We start from the raw sequence: 18,826 nt of genomic DNA, 5'->3' as shown, positions 1-18,826 counted from the left end.
AGAGCATTGTTTTGGATTTTTTTTTTTTTAAACTTCATTATGAGTCTGGACCAACGGACTTTGCTTTTAGTAACTTTGGAATAAACTGCGCACTGCAAGAGAACTGCGTTCACCAAGAATACTGTGATTTTCAAGTTTTATTTTTCTGACTTATTTCCAACTTTTGGCTTGGGATTGCTGTCGCTGGTCACTTTTTTTTTTTTCTTCTTCAGCTTCTGAGTTTCTCGATGGCGTAGGTGGTTGCAAGAGTTTGTTCAATCACCTTTCCTTTTGTTTGGGGACAAGGGTTTGATATTTACCGAGCAGACACATCTGGATTATGTGCGTAAAACCAACCGGAGTGTTTAAAAAGCAGTGAAAAGACATCATCGTCGCCTTTCGGAGAAGCGGAATGCGGAGTGGAAACGGCGTCTAGAAGGATGCTGCTGCCTGTACAATGGAAGTGAAGAACTCTTTTGCTGTTGTTGCGGTGGCTTGTCTCTTCGTTTGCTCCACTTTCAGCCAAGAGCTCAATCCCAAAGGAAGGAATGTTTGCAAAGCACCTGGGTAAGCATCCGCGCAGAAGAAAGTTTAGCTTTTGAACCGCTGGCTGTTCACGCAAATCAGCTCGTTTGGGAAGTTTCTCTCGTGACATCTTTTGCCTCGTTCTGTTTACTTCAGGGTGCGACTTTCTTTCAAAGAAAAAGCCCAAAAGTGAGGGGTTAAAAGTGCACTATAAACTAAAAACTCGTATCGACTAATTCCTAACGTATATTTAAGTTTATTTTAAAAAGAATGTTTTGAAACTGAGCACACTAAAAACAGAAGATACAAACACATTGACATTTTTTGCAGTGTTGGCCGAATGCACATAGCGGTTTTCACTAAAGTGGAATAAATCAGTCAACATTTGAACTCAACCTCTGGCTTGATTCTCTGAACTTTAATATCAAGCATTCTTGTTCCCACATTGGGGACATAACTCTTTCTTTTCGACACATAACGTGTTCCCAGTCCGCCGTACAGCAGCAGCAGGAGCAGGAGGAGGAGTCCATTGCTTAAAGGAGCTCTACAGATGTGCACATCTGGAACAGGAGTGTGCGTATACTAGGGGGCGCTCTCGTTGACCGCCACAGTATTCGTGGCACAGTTTGATAACACACGTGTGGTTTGAGGATGCACTTTTAGATGTTACGCCTGTTACGAGTGTGAAGTTTATGAAATGTTTAAAAAGGAGCACAGGTTGTTGGACAGTTATTTCCAAAGAAAGTCAGAGAATTATATTCTAGGTATCCACATATTCAGACATATCTCTCTCTCTCTCTCTCTCTCTCTCTCTCTCTCTCTCTCTCTCTCTCTCTCTCTCTCTCTCTCTCTCTCTCTCTCAAACGTTAAGGGATCCAAAAAGCATCTCTGGAGGAAAAAACAAACCCAGGGTCCACAATTGCTGACTTGCAGCATTCAAACTTGTTGTACATGATGTCTGCGGATATATCGAGCAAATGTGTTCCAGAGGGCCTCATTTTATGCCGTGAAATATTGTTTGATGAGAAACCATGTTAGTATTGTGCCTTTTGTTGCTTCTTGGAACATCGTCGTCAAAGTGTTTTGCGTCTGAAAGCCACGCGCTGCGGTTGCAATTAAATGTATCATGAGCTGCTTTTCAATAGGTGTGCTGTCATCTCATAGGTTGTCCGTTGCTTCACTGAGCAATAAATCACCGTTCACCCGAAACATATAGCCTTTAGTGCTTTGGGAAGTTTCCAGTATAATGTAAATAGCGTGGCCTCCACTGCTCTACATGTTTTTCATTTCGCCCTCCTCACAGTATTCAACATTCATTCGGGTGAACTTTCCACTTTTCCACTTTTTTTCCATTATGTTTTTTTTTTTTTCCCCTGACTTGAAGCCGATGCTTTCATCACTGATGCAGAAAAATGGATTTCTGAATCAGTTAGAGAGCATCTATTGAATTTCTCGGCAAAAGGGGAGTTGAAACATTCTTGATGTCACAATGAAAGGGAAACACAGCCACGCTTCCAAACACCTCATGAATCCTTCGCTCTCTCTATCCGGTGCTGACACGGGTTGGCTGTGTGGTTTTTAAAAGGTCAACAAAAGTCAGCTTCATACACGTTGACTGGAGTTTGTCAAAAATCCGGAGCAGCGCAGTTGCAACAAGCCAGTGCCATGTTATGTACGTTACATGCTAAGAGGCCTATTTAACAACTCTCTCATTCACAGCGAGTGAAAGCACACGGAGCGTAGACCTGTGATCTCTACCGCGAGCCGATTTTGGCAGCCTCAGTAACGGCGTTGCTCCCATGCTCGTTGATTGAAAGCGAACTGCCATCTTTAAACACTCTCGGGGGAAGCTGACGTGTTGCAGGGGCCCCACAGAGGTCGCAGGCGTGGGAGGAAGAGGAGTCGCATCCGTTCTTTCCTGACAGGGCCTTAAAAAACTTCGCCTGTAAAATATTGTCTCTGAATATTCACATGCTCAAAGGCGGGAGGGAGGCTAAAGAAACTGATAAACTACACAGACGCACGGGGGTTAAGGGCCGCTAAGTGTACACGCGACCCATATTCAGATAATTATATACAACCGTGTTTGCAGAATTCGCCGTCGGCCACATCAGGAGGAACAGTGAGATGAAAGAGGCTGGAGATGGGTGCGCGCGCGCGCTGCCGCTGTGAAGTGGTGTTGGTTTCACTGGAACCAGGTTCTCCATCATCCCCGCTCTCATTCTTCTTGCCGTAACTTCTCTTCCAGGTCGCCGGCGCTGGTGTGCTGCAGCGGATGGGGGCAGCTAGGGGACGAGTGCCTGACACGTATGTACCGCGCAGACCGGCGTTTATCCGTACGGCTCATTGTGCCAGCCGGTCCAGTAACACGGCCTCTTCTGTTTCACCCCAAGCTCTCTGCGAAGGCAACTTCACCTGCAAGGAAAACGAGGTGTGTGTCAGGCCGAATGAATGTCGCTGTCGTCATGGATACTTTGGAGCCAGCTGTGACACTAGTAAGGGGTTTGATGAAAACCTTTTTTTTTCAACCTTTTGCCTCTTGTCTGTGGTGCTCGGAGGGCAAGCAAATATGGTACATGTTAAAGACTTGTTAAATATACAAGTTTTAGGTCTCATAAAAAGTAAGCACGAGTAAATTATTACACTTTGGGTGTTTTGTTAGAGGTTTTGTTCTGTCTCTACATGTAAAACCACTGAAATATGCCAACAAATGAGCATATGTTTGCTAACGTGCTAAACGAAGACGGTGGCAAAAGAGCGGCACGTTAGCATGGCAGTTAGGATTGTTTTGCCACGCTGCCGTTTAGCACAAGTAGCACAAGGCACCGATCTGCCTGAGAAGAGTCTCACGGAGCCTCGAGCAAACACTAGAAAACGTTTATTTTGCAACTAGTTACACTGCAAGAAAGTACGTGTTTCCAGAGCAGACAAACGCATTTGCCATGGCAAAATAATTTGCGCTCGAAATGACTTGGAACACTAGCAACACAAGGAACAGTTTAACATTTGGCATTGCAGTAATTTATTGGTGTGTCAACATTGTTTATTAAATCAATTATAACTGTATCTGCTGCATTTAAATTTTATTTGAATTCATGTAATATGTTTTAGCTCTTTGCAGTGCAGTCATGTGCAAACATAAGTCAAGTTTAAACAGGCAGAAATGGCTCTTCATGGCCACTTAAAAGACTTCAGATGTAAACATAAGATGCACATTTGTAAGTCTAATATTAAGATGTAAACAACAGGATGGACAGAAATTGAAAAACAGTGACAAAGATCATTTCAAGTCCGGTGTTTAAACTAGGATATGCAATGCACATACAGTAAAATGTTTTAGAAACATGCTCAAATCGTGTTCTAGTTTATTAAAACAATTCTCCACCGGCCATTTAGAAACAGTCAGTGGACCGCAGTTGGCCCACAGGCCGTAGTTTGGCCAGCCCAGCTGCAGGCTGTTGCTATTGCTCAAGGATATTTGAGTCAGAATATTGTTTCCCATTTCCTGACAAGTGCATTTGTGTCTTTCAACAGAGTGCCCGGCCCAGTTCTGGGGCCCTGACTGCAAGGGGAAGTGTAATTGTTACCCCAACGGCCAGTGCGACGACTTGACCGGCGAGTGTACCTGCAACCACAACCGGTGGGGACATAACTGCGAGTACCCTTGCATGTGCCAAAAGGGCAAGTGCGACCAAGAGACGGGCAAATGCACGTGCCACCCCGGCATCTGGGGTCCGCTGTGCAACAACAACTGCTACTGCAGCATCAACTCCATCTGCAACGCCAAGACGGGGCGGTGCATGTGCAATCCCGGTTGGACGGGGAGGAACTGTGCAATCCAGTGCAACTGCAACAATTCACCGTGCGACCAGTTCACGGGCCGCTGCCAGTGCCGAGAGGGGCTGTGGGGCCCGCGGTGCGAGCGTTACTGCCAGTGCATCCAGGGCAAGTGCAACCCAGGGGACGGCTCGTGTACCTGCACGCCAGGGTACCGTGGGAAGTTTTGCAGGGAGCCGTGTCCTGCCGGGTTCTACGGTCAAAACTGCAGGAACAGGTGGGAGGGGAAAAAAAAAAAAAATCTTGGCAGAGAGCAAATGTACCATATAAAAAAGCACAGGAAATATGCAGTTTTACAGATGCCTAATGTTCAATTCCCTTGTCCGATCCATATTACGGTGTAGCTTTGTGGTTTTAGGAGGAAATACGATTTGATATATATGCTAACAGGTGATAATCCTGAAAAGACCTGACTGCGTTACTTAATGGAGCAATAATATAGTGAGATTTGGGAGTTGGTCTTCACATTATTCCATCATCATCAGCAAACATGGAGAAGCAATTCAGGTTAAGTGCTCTCCCTTCCATGGTCTGTGACATTCTCACACACAACTTTTGCTGTGAACTAAAATGAGCTCTGCTCTGCTCTGTGTGGTTTATCTCCCTCTTTAAATGATCATTAAAGCAACAAGTCAAAGCATACAAACAAATCATTTCCATCTGGTTTCACGTCCTTTAACAATTACACTACATTAGGAAGACATATAAAACGAGATAAATTACATATATATATGTTTTTTTCCTGTTCTCCCTGGTTGACCACAGGTGTGGGCACTGCAAAGGCCAGCAGCCCTGCAAGGTGACGGAGGGACGCTGCATCACCTGCGACCGAGGCTGGAATGGGACGCGCTGTGACCAGCTGTGCTCCAAAGGCTTCTTTGGCGAAAGCTGCCAGGAAGTGTGTCCCTCCTGTAAAGACGGTCACCACTGCGACCCCATTCGTGGCAAGTGCTCTCACTGCAACCCTGGCTGGATTGGGGACAGGTAAGGAAACACAAAGGCAAGAGTACACTTCAGAAACGTGTCAATGATACAGCCCAGTATTGAGGTGGTTCGTCAAGTAGTCTCAAAATGCAGTCTGTTGGTTTTGTGGGAGAAATAGAGACGAAAAAGGATCTGTTTTGGGGGAGGACGGTGTGGACAAACAAATGAAACGTGACAATGCAACGCTCTGAGCGAGTGGCATAGGTTTAAATATCCTAAAATACTAGGCGGGACGGGGATGACTTTTAACTACGAGTAAGGTGTTTTGACACGCCATCTGTTTTGCTGACTCAACCTAACTGTACGTAGTTATTTTAAGCTAAATGGCTGCTGTTGTTGCATGAACCAAAATTGTGTTTTGTAGCGAAAAAACAAGTACAAGCCGAGCAACACAAACAAAATGGACCATTGGTGGCCTCAGCAGATTGCATATCGAGACTACTTCACGACTTGCAGAGGCTGAGACGCAAAAGACACGTGCAAAACAACACATTTTTGTTCAGTCCGACCTTTTTTCCTTATCATTTTCAACATTTTCAGACATGACGGCAGTCAAATACCGCCTGTCATACTAATATCCACACTGCGACGCTGTCTGTGACTCGTACTGCTGAGCTTGAAAATGACTGTAATCGTCACGTTTCTCTCGGGTGCGTTAGGTGCGAGGTGCGCTGCCCCAACGGCACGTACGGCGAGAACTGTGAGAACAACTGCAGTCACTGTTTCAACGGCATCTGTCACGTTGTCACCGGAGAGTGCTTGTGTGACCCGGGATTTTACGGCACCTAGTAAGTCACGAGACACCTCAAACCTACACAAATGTTTACGCATTACAATGCACGGTGAAAATGGTTGACGGCTTTCCTATTCCTTTGGTCACATAACTTGTAGGTCTTGAATTGATGAAGCATGTATGTGTTTTGGGGCATATTTTTTACAGATACTGATAAAGAACCACCTTGAAATGCAGAAGTTAAATTCAACCGACGGGCACATGTTGCCTGGAAGAAATAGACGCAACGCTAGAGAGCAGAATGTAGTCATAGTTAGCACATTTCTGCTCCCATTTATGCCTTTTCTCTCTTTCCGCGTCCTATTTCATTCATCTGTCACTTGGATTGCACATTAAACCGATGTTGTTTTTGTCTGTACTCAAGCTGCAATATGACCTGTCAACCCGGCCAGTACGGAGTGAACTGCAACCAAACCTGCTCGTGCAATGACAAGAACTGCGATCCTGTGTCTGGTGCTTGCTATCTCCGTAAGACAATCTTCTTTTCTTTTCTTTTTTTTGACGAGCAACCACATGCGTTGTAGTTATGGTGTTTTTTAAGGAGCTCTCTGTGATCGGCGGTAGTGTTTATTTTCAAAATAATCTACCTTTCCAGAGACAAATGGCTATTTGTCAAAAGTAATTATAACCCTCTGAACTGCTTGTCCAAAGAGCCAGATGCCGCGAGCTGCCTGTGTTTTAAAATGTCTAATAGTTGGCGGTACGCACCGAGCACCAACAAACACATCTATTCAGGTCAGCGTGTGTAGTGGGAGAGTTAGCGTAGCGAGGCCTTGATAGCGTTTCCAGACCCAGACCGGTGTCCTTTTTTTGGCTGTGTTCATTGGCTCTGTTCCTGTCCAGCGAGAGAGAGAGAGAGAGAGAGAGAGAGAGAGAGAGAGAGAGAGAGAGAGAGAGAGAGAGAGAGAGAGAGTGAGAGAGAGAGAGAGGGAGAGGGGGGAAGGAAGGAGAAATAAAAAGAGTGAAAATATGGGAGTAAAAGGGGACTTGGAAGGGAGACAGAGAAAAAAAAAGAGTGCACTGTTTGGAAAGGGGAGATCTTTGAAAGCATGGCGAGGGGACGATAGTTGTTTAGGACACGAAGGTAGCGGAGACCTTGGCGAGTACATATACAGTACATGATGGGCAGTGGCAGGCTGGTCAGCGATATCATGCGACCTCCTCATCTTTTGCCAAAACCGTTTTTTCCATTCTGCATCCGGCTGCGAGCGCACAGCGGTGACAACAGGCCACGCCCAAACTGCCCGACAATCCATCTGAGGCCTATGTGACAGTGTAGAGACCCGAGGGCCGCCGCTCATCCCTCAGCTGACAGTTTGCTTCTCTCCTGGTGTCAGCTGTCCTTGCCAGCGTCCATGCTCACGCAATTACAGCACTTATTATCTTTAGGGTGTATCCCACTTGGAGAGGGAGGGGCGCTAATAAATCATTGATGAGTTATGGTGAGGGGTGTCTAGTAAAGAGAGAGGGGCGATCAGCAGTGAAAGCGTTGCAAATGGTCCGGCGTCTGCAGGGAGATGAGATTAATAGTGAATTATTTTGCAGTAAATTTCAGCCGGTTGCAACATTCCTCAGAGACGCCGCGTGCCGAGCAGCTATTGAAAATCAATTGTTAATGTCAACACGGTGCTCCGTCTTTATTATCAGAAACTAACGGGCACATTAATACAGATCATACAGTTAGCTCAACTCTCTCCTCGAGTCACGTGAACTCACTTGTTCGGTAAATCATAATCATTTGCCGTGTGCCAAGGTCTCTGGCTGCTAGTGATGACGGAGAGGGAGATTTGTTGAAACTGGCATTGAGAGTTTCGCCGCGCCAACGGGGCACACCCAAGAATTCCCTGCCTCTCGTCTTTCAGAGCCCAACCAGCGGATGGGTGTGATCGCGGCTGGAACCCTGGTCTCCTTTTTACTGATCGTCCTCCTGTCGCTGCTGTGCTGCTGCTGCCTGTGTCGACACAAAGACGACCACAAGTGAGTGACGGATAGGTGTCTCCCCCTCTGCGTGATGGGAGGGGTCGAGTAGCTTGCCCTGGTTATAAAAATATAGAAGTAGAAAATGTTTTCTTTCTACTCTCACTCTCTCTCCTCCCTCTCTCTCCCTCTCTCTGTCTCTCTCGGCAGGAACCAGGTTGTAAAATGAATAAATGCATTTAGATTGTATTTTAAAGCCCTTTTTATATATTGACATTACAGTGCGAGTAGCAATGTGAGCAGCCCCCCGAACCCCCGGGCCCTCAAAAAGAGAGGCACGGGGCCAGGTTTAATATGCCTCTTTTGAATGATTCACTTGGCTTTCCATGGCGTCATCCCTTTTCAGTTCTAACCGAGACAACTCTCTACCGACAGCAAAAAAGCCAAGCGGATCCTGTGCGGACGATTCAGCCGAATCAGCACGAAACTCCCCCGTATTCCACTGAGGCGACAGAAACTACCCAAAGTAGTCGGTAAGCCCCAAAAACTCTTTCTCATATCCCGCCGCAGTGCCGCCAGAAGCCGCTGTGTTTTGTGTAACCAGCTCGTACGTCTGCTAAAGCCGCATCGCTCTTGGCTTTGATTATTAGGCGATTGATATTCACGTCGACGCGGGGGTGTCAGACGATATGAAAATGGTGTTTTCACTGGTAATCAGCGCTCCTGTGTGTCAGCCGCGGACAATGACAGCAACGGCTGGCAGTCAGAGTGCTACCTTTGTCTCCTTAAATGATGAATATGGTTGAAAAGTGTATGGTGGCTGCCAGGCGAGGATGGGGTTTCATTTGAAAGGAATGCACTGGTTTTGGAGCCCCTTATTATTCTTGGCACCCTTAAATGCCATGTGTTCATGTTATTACAACCCTAAACTGGGGCTTTTTTTCTTCCCCCCACACACATTTTTTTTTTTTTTTTAATACTCGTTTCCATCGTCTTCTTCCCCAAGAAAACGTTTCTTGAGCCGAGGAGCAGGCTGTGTTATTAAAAGAAGGCCCGTGGTTGTCGGGGGGGGGCCCCCGGGTGGCGGTGGTGAGTGACGCGCTATCAAAGGCCGCACTGTTTGGGTGAACGCTGTGGCACTGCTGCTCCACGCGGAGGTCTCGTGGTCTGTGACGGATCTGTCTGTGGACCCGTTTCTTTTTTCATCACAGACGGAGGAGATATGATGGTATTTTAAACCCCACCAGATGCAGTTCAACATGGCGGCTTTTGTTCGGGGTTCAAAAACCATTTGAACAGTTTCAATACACACAGTTATCTGGATTTCTTTCAGAACTCTGTTTGCATAAGCAGTAAGTCGTCTTGCTCCTGTTAGCTTTGTTATGCAACTATACAAATGATTGTTCTTCAGTGTAACACGTTTGCAGAGCCAGGGTAATTGTATTGTCCGAACAGCCAACATTTGCCTGCACTTCTATTTCGAATTTCCAATATTTTCAAGACATGGAAATGTTCTTCGAACTGTGCAGATCTATACAGGAGCCCATCCACATTAACGATGCAAAGGCTTTTATTTACTATTTGAAGCAGGAGATTAATAATGTTAGGCTAACATTGACATAATATAGGAGTGATATTTGCGGTTGTGGTAAAGCAATTAGTCAACTAATGAATCAGTCCACCGACAGAAAGTTAATGTACAGCAATTTTCACGATCAATTTATTGTAAAAAGTCATTTGTCAAGGGGGAAAAAAGATCCCGTGGCTCCAGCTGGTCCAAGTGGCTGCTTTTGCCCGTTTGTCATTGTAAAAGAAACCCTTGGACTGTTGGTTAGACTAAACAAGGGACTGGGAGAGGGCTCGCGATTTGCTGAGATTGTGAAAATGATAGATTAGTCAAAGCTTCTCAACACGCAATCCAGAGCATATCTATTGCAACCACACAGCTCTCAGCGCGGCGACGCCGGTGGCGGCTACAGCGTTGCAAAGAGTGCTTCCTGGGGGGGGGGGGGGGTTAGTGTATGTCTTTCTCACATACACTAACATACATTAAAAGAGTAATATTCACAGCGGTCTTGCGCTACAGTTTCCTAACGTAGCTTCAGCTCCAGCCTCATTATGAAGCGCTGTAATTTGATTCTTTAAAAAAGGGCTCTACTGAAGTCGTGTGCTGGGAAAGGAGTTGATGACCTGGTTTCTTTTTCATGTCTGAGCAGCATGTGACTCCTCGGTTATCCAGCTGAAGATAGAATCTGTCTCTATTGTGCCTCGGGCAAAATACACTGGCACATGGTTCCCTTTTGCCGTCACACTGTGGCTTAATAATACGCTTGTTTGTGTGTTAGAGAGTTTGGCCATGTGAAGCAATGTGGCCCTTAGCCAAATGCTTTTGCATAAAGATACTAAAATATGTGTTTACACTGAAAGCAAACAGATAATAATAAAAAAAACATTTGAATGCTTTTAAACTCCAGATTTCTGCATCTTAAGAAAACACATAAGACCACCGTCTATTCAAATGTGGGAACAAGCCTCAATACCAGTCAAAGTCAAATCTATCGCCACAAGTGTGCGTGTCTCTTGTCTGGGTTTTCCTGGTTTGTCCTATACAAATGTTTGCCCCTCTGGTTTCTGTTGGGCTGCCCACAGACGTGTGGTCTGCCAACATTTAGAAACCCTGACAGGGGCTACACAGTCCTGCACACACGCATTCCACAGGAGGCCCGATGGGGCTGGAAACAGGAAGTGGTCAAATTTACCCCAGCCCGTGTCAGAACTGTGATTTATCCACACCAGGGTCAGTCGCAACAGATGCGGCAAGGCAAAATGAAGAAAGGGACATGGGGGAAGGAGGGAAGGAAGACAACAACCTCTGTTAGCACACTCGGAGGAATAAATAGCTCCAACACACCATCACCTATTTGCCCTCTGGCATAAATAAGGCTATTTGCTTGTAATTTGGCATTCCATTCTACGCATATTTACTACACGCCCAAGAGATTCACGTCTGTCCTGCATTCCTCACATCCTCTGTGTCCAAATGCTTACCCACGGGTTTGGGCTGAGAACAGCGCCACCTGTGTTTTCCCCTCTTTTATTTATCCCAGCAAAGATGTCCGGGGTTGCGAGCGCGTTTGCAGCAACACTCGACTCCTCCCTCATGCAGATGTGAGCTGCTTCACGAAATCGTTCTCCATAATTAGGAATAAACAAAGAACAAAAGGTCAGCTTGAGTTGTGGGTATATTTAAAAAGTAATGCAATTGGTTGTGTCACTGATTTGTTAATGAGTTGGGCGTGTTGGATGTCACTTAGTATCCTGCATTTGTTTATTTCAGGCCGGAACATATTGTTCCTTCTTCTCATTGGCAAGTAATGTCCTCATGCTATGGCCACATTTCCACAACTAGACCAGGCATTTGAACTCGCAACCTCCATGTCCCAGCCCAGCCCCCGAGCCTTTGGTCTACCTCTGCCTGTTAGCGGATCCCCCCACCGAGCAACTGTGGCGGCGGAGCTGTGCAGCTGGGCCGTGTCAATAAAGCCCTGTTGTGTGTTGGCCTCCATGTAGGCAGGGATCACAGTGGCGTCCAGTCGGCAGGACAATCTGCCCCACAAGACCCTCAGTCTGGAGGGAGCAGCTTTCAAGGGCAGCAGTTGTTCATGACTACATACAAGTCATGTCTCAAAATGCCCATGTGTTAGCCTGTTGCATAGGTTAGCTGCTCCGCATTCCTCGGTCCCTCGGACCGGCCTGCTGCCGACCCGGCACACGGGCAGGAGTGATAGACGGAGAACGTACACTTGTCTTGCTCCTTTATTGATTTGATTTATCTCATTGAAATTATACAAAATATGATGTTGTCGTCCACACTTCTGGGTAAACATGTTGCCGGGTTCTGTATATTATTAATAATCTACCTCATCCACACAAAGCTGATTTCCAAAAATAATCAAAAAAATAATCCGATCAGAGTGTAGTGCCATGGAAGACTTTGGGGTCATTATTAGAGCCACACAAGTCCAACATTAACTACACATGTAGGGAGAACAGGGTGCCATTATTGTTGTAAACAGGATATCCTTAAATAATCACATAAATGGGTGCCCTGGGATGGAAGTCCCCTTTACACTCATATTGAAATGCTTGTTATTTGTTTTCTCCCCTTTTACACACATCTGTATTTGCTTATTGTAGAAAAGTTGCACCTGTGTTGACATTATCCACCCCATGAGCAACACAAAGACTTCAGACTGCCAAACTGAAACATGTTGTTTAGAGGTTTTGTTGACTTCTTCTGGATGAATCTAAGAACATAGATCCTTGGAGCAATATAGATCTCATGTGTCTTGTATTTCATGTCAACAAGGCATTTAAACCGATCTTCTTTCCGTGATAGTAACTTGCACAGTTAAAATATATAATTTGGAAAAGTAGATCAAACCTAGGAGCCTCATGGAAAAAAATAAACACATCAGGGTCCTTGAAAATTGCTTTGTGCAATCATGTCAGTACACAACAGATATTTAGTACACACACACCCACATACTTCAGAGCCAGTTTTGATTTGACCATGAAGAAAAAAAGATATTGAAAGCAGTTGAAATAAAGAGGCACAAAGAGTGGGAGTATGTCTATGTTCTTCTTAGCCCTATGTTCTTCTTAGCCCTATGTTCTTCTTATGTTCCCTCGGCCGTACGATCCCTCGGCCTTACGATCCCTCGGCCTTACTTTCCCTCGGCCTTGTGTTCCCTCGGCCTTATGTTCCCAGACACACATTATCAAACAGACTGGTTTATGATGAAAAATACAGCAGACATCTTGAGTTTACATGTAATGATCTGAATCGGAATGGTCAAGTACGCTGCATATACAAGTCTTTTGGCATGGTGGTCGATGTGTAACAAGAAAGACACAACAAGAACTTTCCAACTGACCATCATCATTAAGTGTAATCAAGATCAAGATTGTATTTTTTTGTATTTTAAAAGCCAATGCAAACACTATTATATTGAGAATGTAACAAAAAGCTGTGCAAAAGGCCTCCTCATACTCTGACATTACATATGAAATACAAATGCAGTTCTTACAGTTTTATTGCTTCTACAACTTAAGTCACCAAGTCTGCAAAGATCCGCCCGTAGAGAACTTCCTAATCGCTCATCTTTTTAGTTATCATCGAACAACAACGGCTGAGGAGCTAGGATTTGTTCCTGGCCAGGGTTCTGGCACAGTTTTAGGGGATTTCTTCCACCTAGGTTTCAATGGCGGTCTAAACAATTGGATCGACCCATGTGTCATCGGCCATGTAAACAGGAGCATCTGATGTGGTCGGTCATTTCAAGTTAACGCCCAGTGAGATTTAAACCAAAACTCACGCCAGATGGGAAGATCGGCTTCAAGTTTTCCTCTGAAACCCCAGCTGTCCTGAGACCGAAGGGTCAGCACAGTGCTGCAGTTTGTGAAGGAGAGGAAGGAACAGGAAGACTGAGGGAGAGCGAGGCAGACTGTCAGAGAGAAACATAACTTGACCTATATATTGTTCAGGAGGAGGATTCTTTGGAAGATGACGAAAGAAGCCATTTGCCCAACACCTAAATAATCAAATAAGAGACGGTATGACATCACCATTACCGCAGTTTTACTCTATACTTTATTAGTTTTTCAGATGTTATACGATACATTGCTTTTGTGACGTAGATTCTCAATCATTAAAGGAATAGTTCACATTTTGTTGAATATGCTTATTGTGTACAGGCTAGCAGATGTATGTATTTCTCCTTGTTTCATCCGTCTTTATGCTAAGCTAGGTGAAGACGTACTGATTCGCTTTTCTAATTAATGAGATGAGATTGATATCGATTTGTAATCCCACTTTCAGACTTTGATGCATATTTAACAAAATACTGAACAATATGAAAACAAAATGTATTTTTAAGTGCTTTTTGTTTTATTTTCACTTTCATTTCATAATTTGATAGAGAGTGTGTGCTTTTTGCGTCTCAGGGATTTAGTAAATAACACAATATGATACCTCACAATTTCCTTTAAATCTATTCATTTATGAATTAATGGGTAATTTAGTTGTTTGGGTCAACAAGTAGCTGGAGACTCTCCAAAAACAATGCCCATAGCTACGGGCGGCTTGATATGTCTCGTACAATGGTCAGAATGCCGTTTCTTGCTCATCTTCTAAGCTACTCAGAAAAAAACTGTAAAATTTAAAAAAAATAAGACAACTGTAGAATTTTTTTGTATCCACATTCGCTTACAAAAACCCATAACGTTCAAGTCTTTGTTCACTCAAATTCAAAACCAATTAAAAATGCAGAGTTTTTCAATTAAACCAACACGTTCTACATCTCTGCAGCCGTGGTGAGGGAGAGTGAGAGCAGACTGTTGTTCTTGTAACATGGTACAATACCCTCTGGCTGACCTTTTGGCTTCTGCGTTTGTTTTCTGTTCTCAGTAGCGCACCACGACCAGGAGAACACCTTCAACTGCAGCTTCATCGAGCCCCCGTCGGCGGCCGAGCAGCCGTCCCCCTCCTCCTGGTCGTCCCAAGAGTCTTTCTCTTCCTTTGAGAGCCGAGACGAGGGGCCGGTTTACTGTTTGCCCCACGAAGGTGAGTCATCACTAGAACAAATAAACACTTCAGTTATCTAGAATGACGCACATAAATCCCTAATTTGTCTTTGGCATGGGGTCTTCATATGCACATATGCACACACACACACACACACACACACACACACACACACACTGATAGACGCAGAAAAGAAGTCAAGTCTCACAATGTGACCGTTTAGTGACTCACCCACTTCTGTAAATCTCATTATGGAGATAGTTTCTTTATCATATGCCATCTTGACCCAGGTTTTGCTTGGAGTATAAACAGGAAATGGATTGGTCAAGTCAGCACATGGCACAGATCCAAACAATGACTCACTCCTTGAAGTTTGATGGAAAACACCCGTTTCGTCAGTTTCTATTCTGGATGTCTGACAGTGCAAGTTGGGTTTTGTTTTGGGGGGATTTTTGTGCATGCTGAGGGATTGATGTTTTTTGTTTCGTGCCTTCCTTCTAGTTTCGTTTAGTTCTCATTCTTCTAATGAATGGTTCAAGGGACATTTTCGGTTTTGTGTTTCAGTACACTTGGTGAGGTTTCGGTAAAGATCACGGTAGTCCTGTGTTTGACTCGTCCATCCACCCCGTACTCCTCCTTACATGGTCTTTGATTAAACTCATGAATCAGGCATTACAGTTTGTTTCATGCACCACCGTCTTTCCCTAGACCCTTTATTAAATTGAGAAAAAATGTTTTAATTAAACGTCAATCTTTTTATTGACATGTCTTATAAAGTGTGCTAATTGCAGGGTAATGCTAAATCGAAAATTCAGTTTAATAGTTGCACAAGTAGAGGAATGTCAGTATTTACGATATTGGAAGTTGGCTAACATTAACAAACATTAGCCTCCATAAGCCAGTAGTTAACCAGGCCAATAATAGTTGTACAGTATCTCGTTTCAATTCATTACTTGTATGAATGTTTAAATTATCAGAATATCTCATCTTTGACTAATACCTTTTGGTCTTCCAATGATCCACAGAATCTTTGAACGAAAGCAAAGAGAAGGGCAGCCCCGGCCCAGCAACAGAAAAGCCAGACGCTGTCCCTGATGAAGATGATGCAGGGGAGTACACCTCCTTGAAAGACACCAGTGGGACAAAACCAGAGAGCAGCGAGCAGCCGCTGCTCAAGTCCTCTGACAGCGAAGGCTCCACCAGTGGCTCTGAATCCACCACTGCAGCTCTCTACGCTCGCATCGCTCGCCTCTCCAAGCACCCCAAAGAGGACGATGCCAACGGCAAGGACGGGGATGGCGCTCCAACACCGGAGGCAAAGCGCAACGGAAAGCCACCCCCTTCACCTGGCAAGCCCAAACCACGTCCACCAGACCCGTCCACTAAACCCAAAGTGTCGTGGATCCACGGCAATACGACAGGGTCTCCCCAGCCGGAGCATCAGGGGCATGGCGGATTGAAGGCACTTGCTGTGCCAAAGGAGAAAAAGAGGAGCTCCAGCGACGGCTCGGCCAAGAGCGAGGAGCGGCAGAAAATGAAGGAGAGGAGTCGTGAGCAACAGAAGAAACAAGAGGGGAAGGAAGCCGACGTCAATGGCTCTGCCAGTAAACACAAACCTCTGCGAGGTAAGAAGTCTGGGGATGACCACAGCGGTCCCAGTCACATGGAGCACATCAATGGAGTGGTTCATAATGCCCTCAAGAAGATAAGCAGCTTCCAAAGCTCCTCATCTGAGAAGAAGGGTGCTGAAAGTCCAAAGGAGACTCGCAAGGAGCCACCAAGGAGCCCCAAGGTCATCCACCCGCATATGAACTCTGAGGCTGCCACACTCCTGGCTGCTCAGCTCAAGGAGAAAACCCAAAGCATCAACAGGAACGAGGGGACGGGTCTGACGAAGACCAACGGGCTTTCCACACCCAAGGGAAACCGGGAAAAGCCAACACCTCCACAGAAAGCCAAGAGGAACCCCTCCAGTGGATTTAGCCCGCAGGGCTCCACCAAGCCCCAGCTGCCCACCTCGAGCAGCCTCCAGAAGATGGTGACACCCGTCACCACTGACCTCGGGACCCCTGAAGCCAAGAGCCCGGAGAAGCAGGACTTGAACGGCTCAAGGGCAGGGGACCCGGTGTTTGATCCGACACCAAAGAAGACTCCCATGAAAAAGCCACCCAGGAAGAAAGGCAAGGAGGGTACTTTAGATACATCAGAGAGTAAAACTCCCCAGCAAAAGACTGCCATTATGCCACCACAGGTAGTGAAGTAAATGTTCTTAAAATCAAATGTTGTGATGGATACCAAAGACACTCGAATGGATTTGTTGGGAGGTGAACGTCGTAGTTTTTCATTCAAGGAATTTAAACATTTTCTGAGTGTGCTGGGACTCCAGGACCAGTCAGGAGTGAGAAATACTTCTAAATCAAGGGTGCAGTTGAGTCCTATTGGTGAGTTGTATTATAATGACCTCTATACACCATTGTATTTCATTTCGACTATGTATCAAGCTCACACCGCAACCTGTGGCTCAGCCGGACCCAACAGAACAGTGGTGTACGGACATAATCCATTCATCTCTGTCCCTCTGCAGTATTTCCACCACTATATTTATATATGGATTGCTTTTGGGGTCGGATTACTCTAATTTGCTAAGGTATCAGAAACATAGCTATGTTTTATGTACGTGTTCCCAAGGTACGAAGGGTACTAAAAATAACAAGACAATTCGACCCTCTGGGTATTTCAAGCTATTATGTTTTGTTTTTTGTTTTGTTTGTGGACCAACATGCATCAATACAGTTCTATACATTAAGCTACCCACCTCATTCTTTATGTCAAGGCTATTCTTTGCAGATGAAGGTCAACTTTGCAAGAAAGCACCTTTTTTTTTCCTCCTCTATTTTTCTGCTATTTCAAGTGTCAGGTTGACATGCCACATTATGGCACCCCAAAGTACGCAAGTTATGCTACATTTAGGACTTAATCGTCCTTTGTGCTTGTGAGTCACCTTGAATTCCTCACTGAGCTTTAGCGTTGGTCTCAAGGCTCTTACCTACAGAAATGTTACTTTTATATTCCAAGCCCTCTTTTGCGCAACTCTGTCTGACATGATTATTTTAGAACTTATACAAACATCTTTCTGCAAAAAAGGGCTGTTTTAAACCTCTTTCATACTTCGGCTAACACCAAATCACCAGAATGTTCTCTTACTGTACGTTTTATTTAGTCAGCTAAACCACAAAACCAAAAATGAAATCCCGAGCTATTCTATCTCCTCCCTTTATGTCATGCTTGTAAATCACTTTAAACTCACTCACTTCATCTGTAATAGAGCAACATCTGCAATTTCTCTACGCCGTATTTCAGAAAAACCCAGCAAATTAGATGCAATAGATAGTTTTGTTGAAGTAATGGCTCTCTGTAGTATTCTCTACAAATATGACCACAGAAGGAGATTGCCATCTGTCTTTATCTGTTCTTTTAGTTTTGTTCAGAAACTAGGTCAATATCGCCAACTGAGCTACTCCCGTTTCATACTGTATGTATTTGTTTATGCCATCGGGTTTTGTGTGGAAAAAGACATCTTTCCAAGGATGTTTTGTCCCTTAAGGATCATTTTTATCTTAAACTAGTAGACTCGTGCTGAAATGACAGGGTGCTTAATTTCATTTTTTTAGGGTGAGACTGAAAGGCTAAATGGTACCGTGCCTCGAGTGTTAAAATGTGCCTTAACTGTGGATCAGTTAAAGCAAAAGAAGCCATGTTTTATTAAATGTTGTTGATCTTAAAATAAGTAAACCAAAAAGGGTAGCAGGTTGGGTTACTTAAACTGGAGGAAAAAAAGCTTTTTTATTCCAGTTATTGGTGGATAGCTATTTGGAAAGTAGCATTCAAAACATGAGCTACAGACAATGAATGATAGGTAGCATGTTAACATGCCATTGGTATGTTTTGGGCTGAAGAATATATTACATTAACACAGCTAATTTGAAAAATTGTCTTGGTTGTATTTGTTTTTATCAAGGTACAACTCATTTTGGTTATTTTTTCAACTTGTATACATTGTGTACTTTTTTTATTATCTTTGTAAGCTGTGCTTATATGACTTTTTTAGTTCTTCTGTTTTTCTTGGTGTCAATGAACTGGCTTTCATGTTGTTTTTTGCTTTTTTTTTATATGTTGCTTGTTTTGAGCTCTGAAGCAAACCGACA

At 44.6% G+C, this 18,826-nt stretch overlaps 1 protein-coding gene across 1 annotated transcript; it reads left to right on the top strand.

Moving 5' to 3' along the window:
- The first annotated feature begins 2,631 nt into the window (after positions 1 to 2,631).
- On the top strand, positions 2,632 to 18,589 carry scarf2 (scavenger receptor class F, member 2). Its single transcript, XM_068604961.1, has 11 exons — positions 2,632 to 2,651; positions 2,753 to 2,811; positions 2,898 to 2,999; positions 4,039 to 4,558; positions 5,107 to 5,325; positions 5,985 to 6,113; positions 6,483 to 6,586; positions 7,981 to 8,095; positions 8,471 to 8,568; positions 14,505 to 14,660; positions 15,647 to 18,589. Exons 1-11 carry the CDS (start codon positions 2,632 to 2,634, stop codon positions 16,882 to 16,884), a joined length of 2,760 nt encoding a protein of 919 aa, XP_068461062.1. The 3' UTR covers positions 16,885 to 18,589.
- The last annotated feature ends 237 nt before the right edge of the window (positions 18,590 to 18,826 follow it).

The sequence above is a fragment of the Clinocottus analis genome, unplaced genomic scaffold (assembly GCF_023055335.1).
Source record: "Clinocottus analis isolate CAN_PGR_092001 unplaced genomic scaffold, fCliAna1.0.p SCAF_7, whole genome shotgun sequence".
Lineage (NCBI taxonomy): Eukaryota > Metazoa > Chordata > Actinopteri > Perciformes > Cottidae > Clinocottus > Clinocottus analis.
Note: the sequence above shows the minus strand (reverse complement) of the source record. Positions and strands in the feature narration are given on the sequence as shown.

Coding starts and splice junctions, on each gene's coding strand:
- scarf2 (XM_068604961.1), top strand. CDS start 2,632: ATGAAAGAGGCTGGAGATGG. Junction 2,812..2,897: donor AGGGGACGAGTGCCTGACAC/GTATGTACCGCG, acceptor TTTCACCCCAAG/CTCTCTGCGAAGGCAACTTC. Junction 14,661..15,646: donor TTACTGTTTGCCCCACGAAG/GTGAGTCATCAC, acceptor AATGATCCACAG/AATCTTTGAACGAAAGCAAA.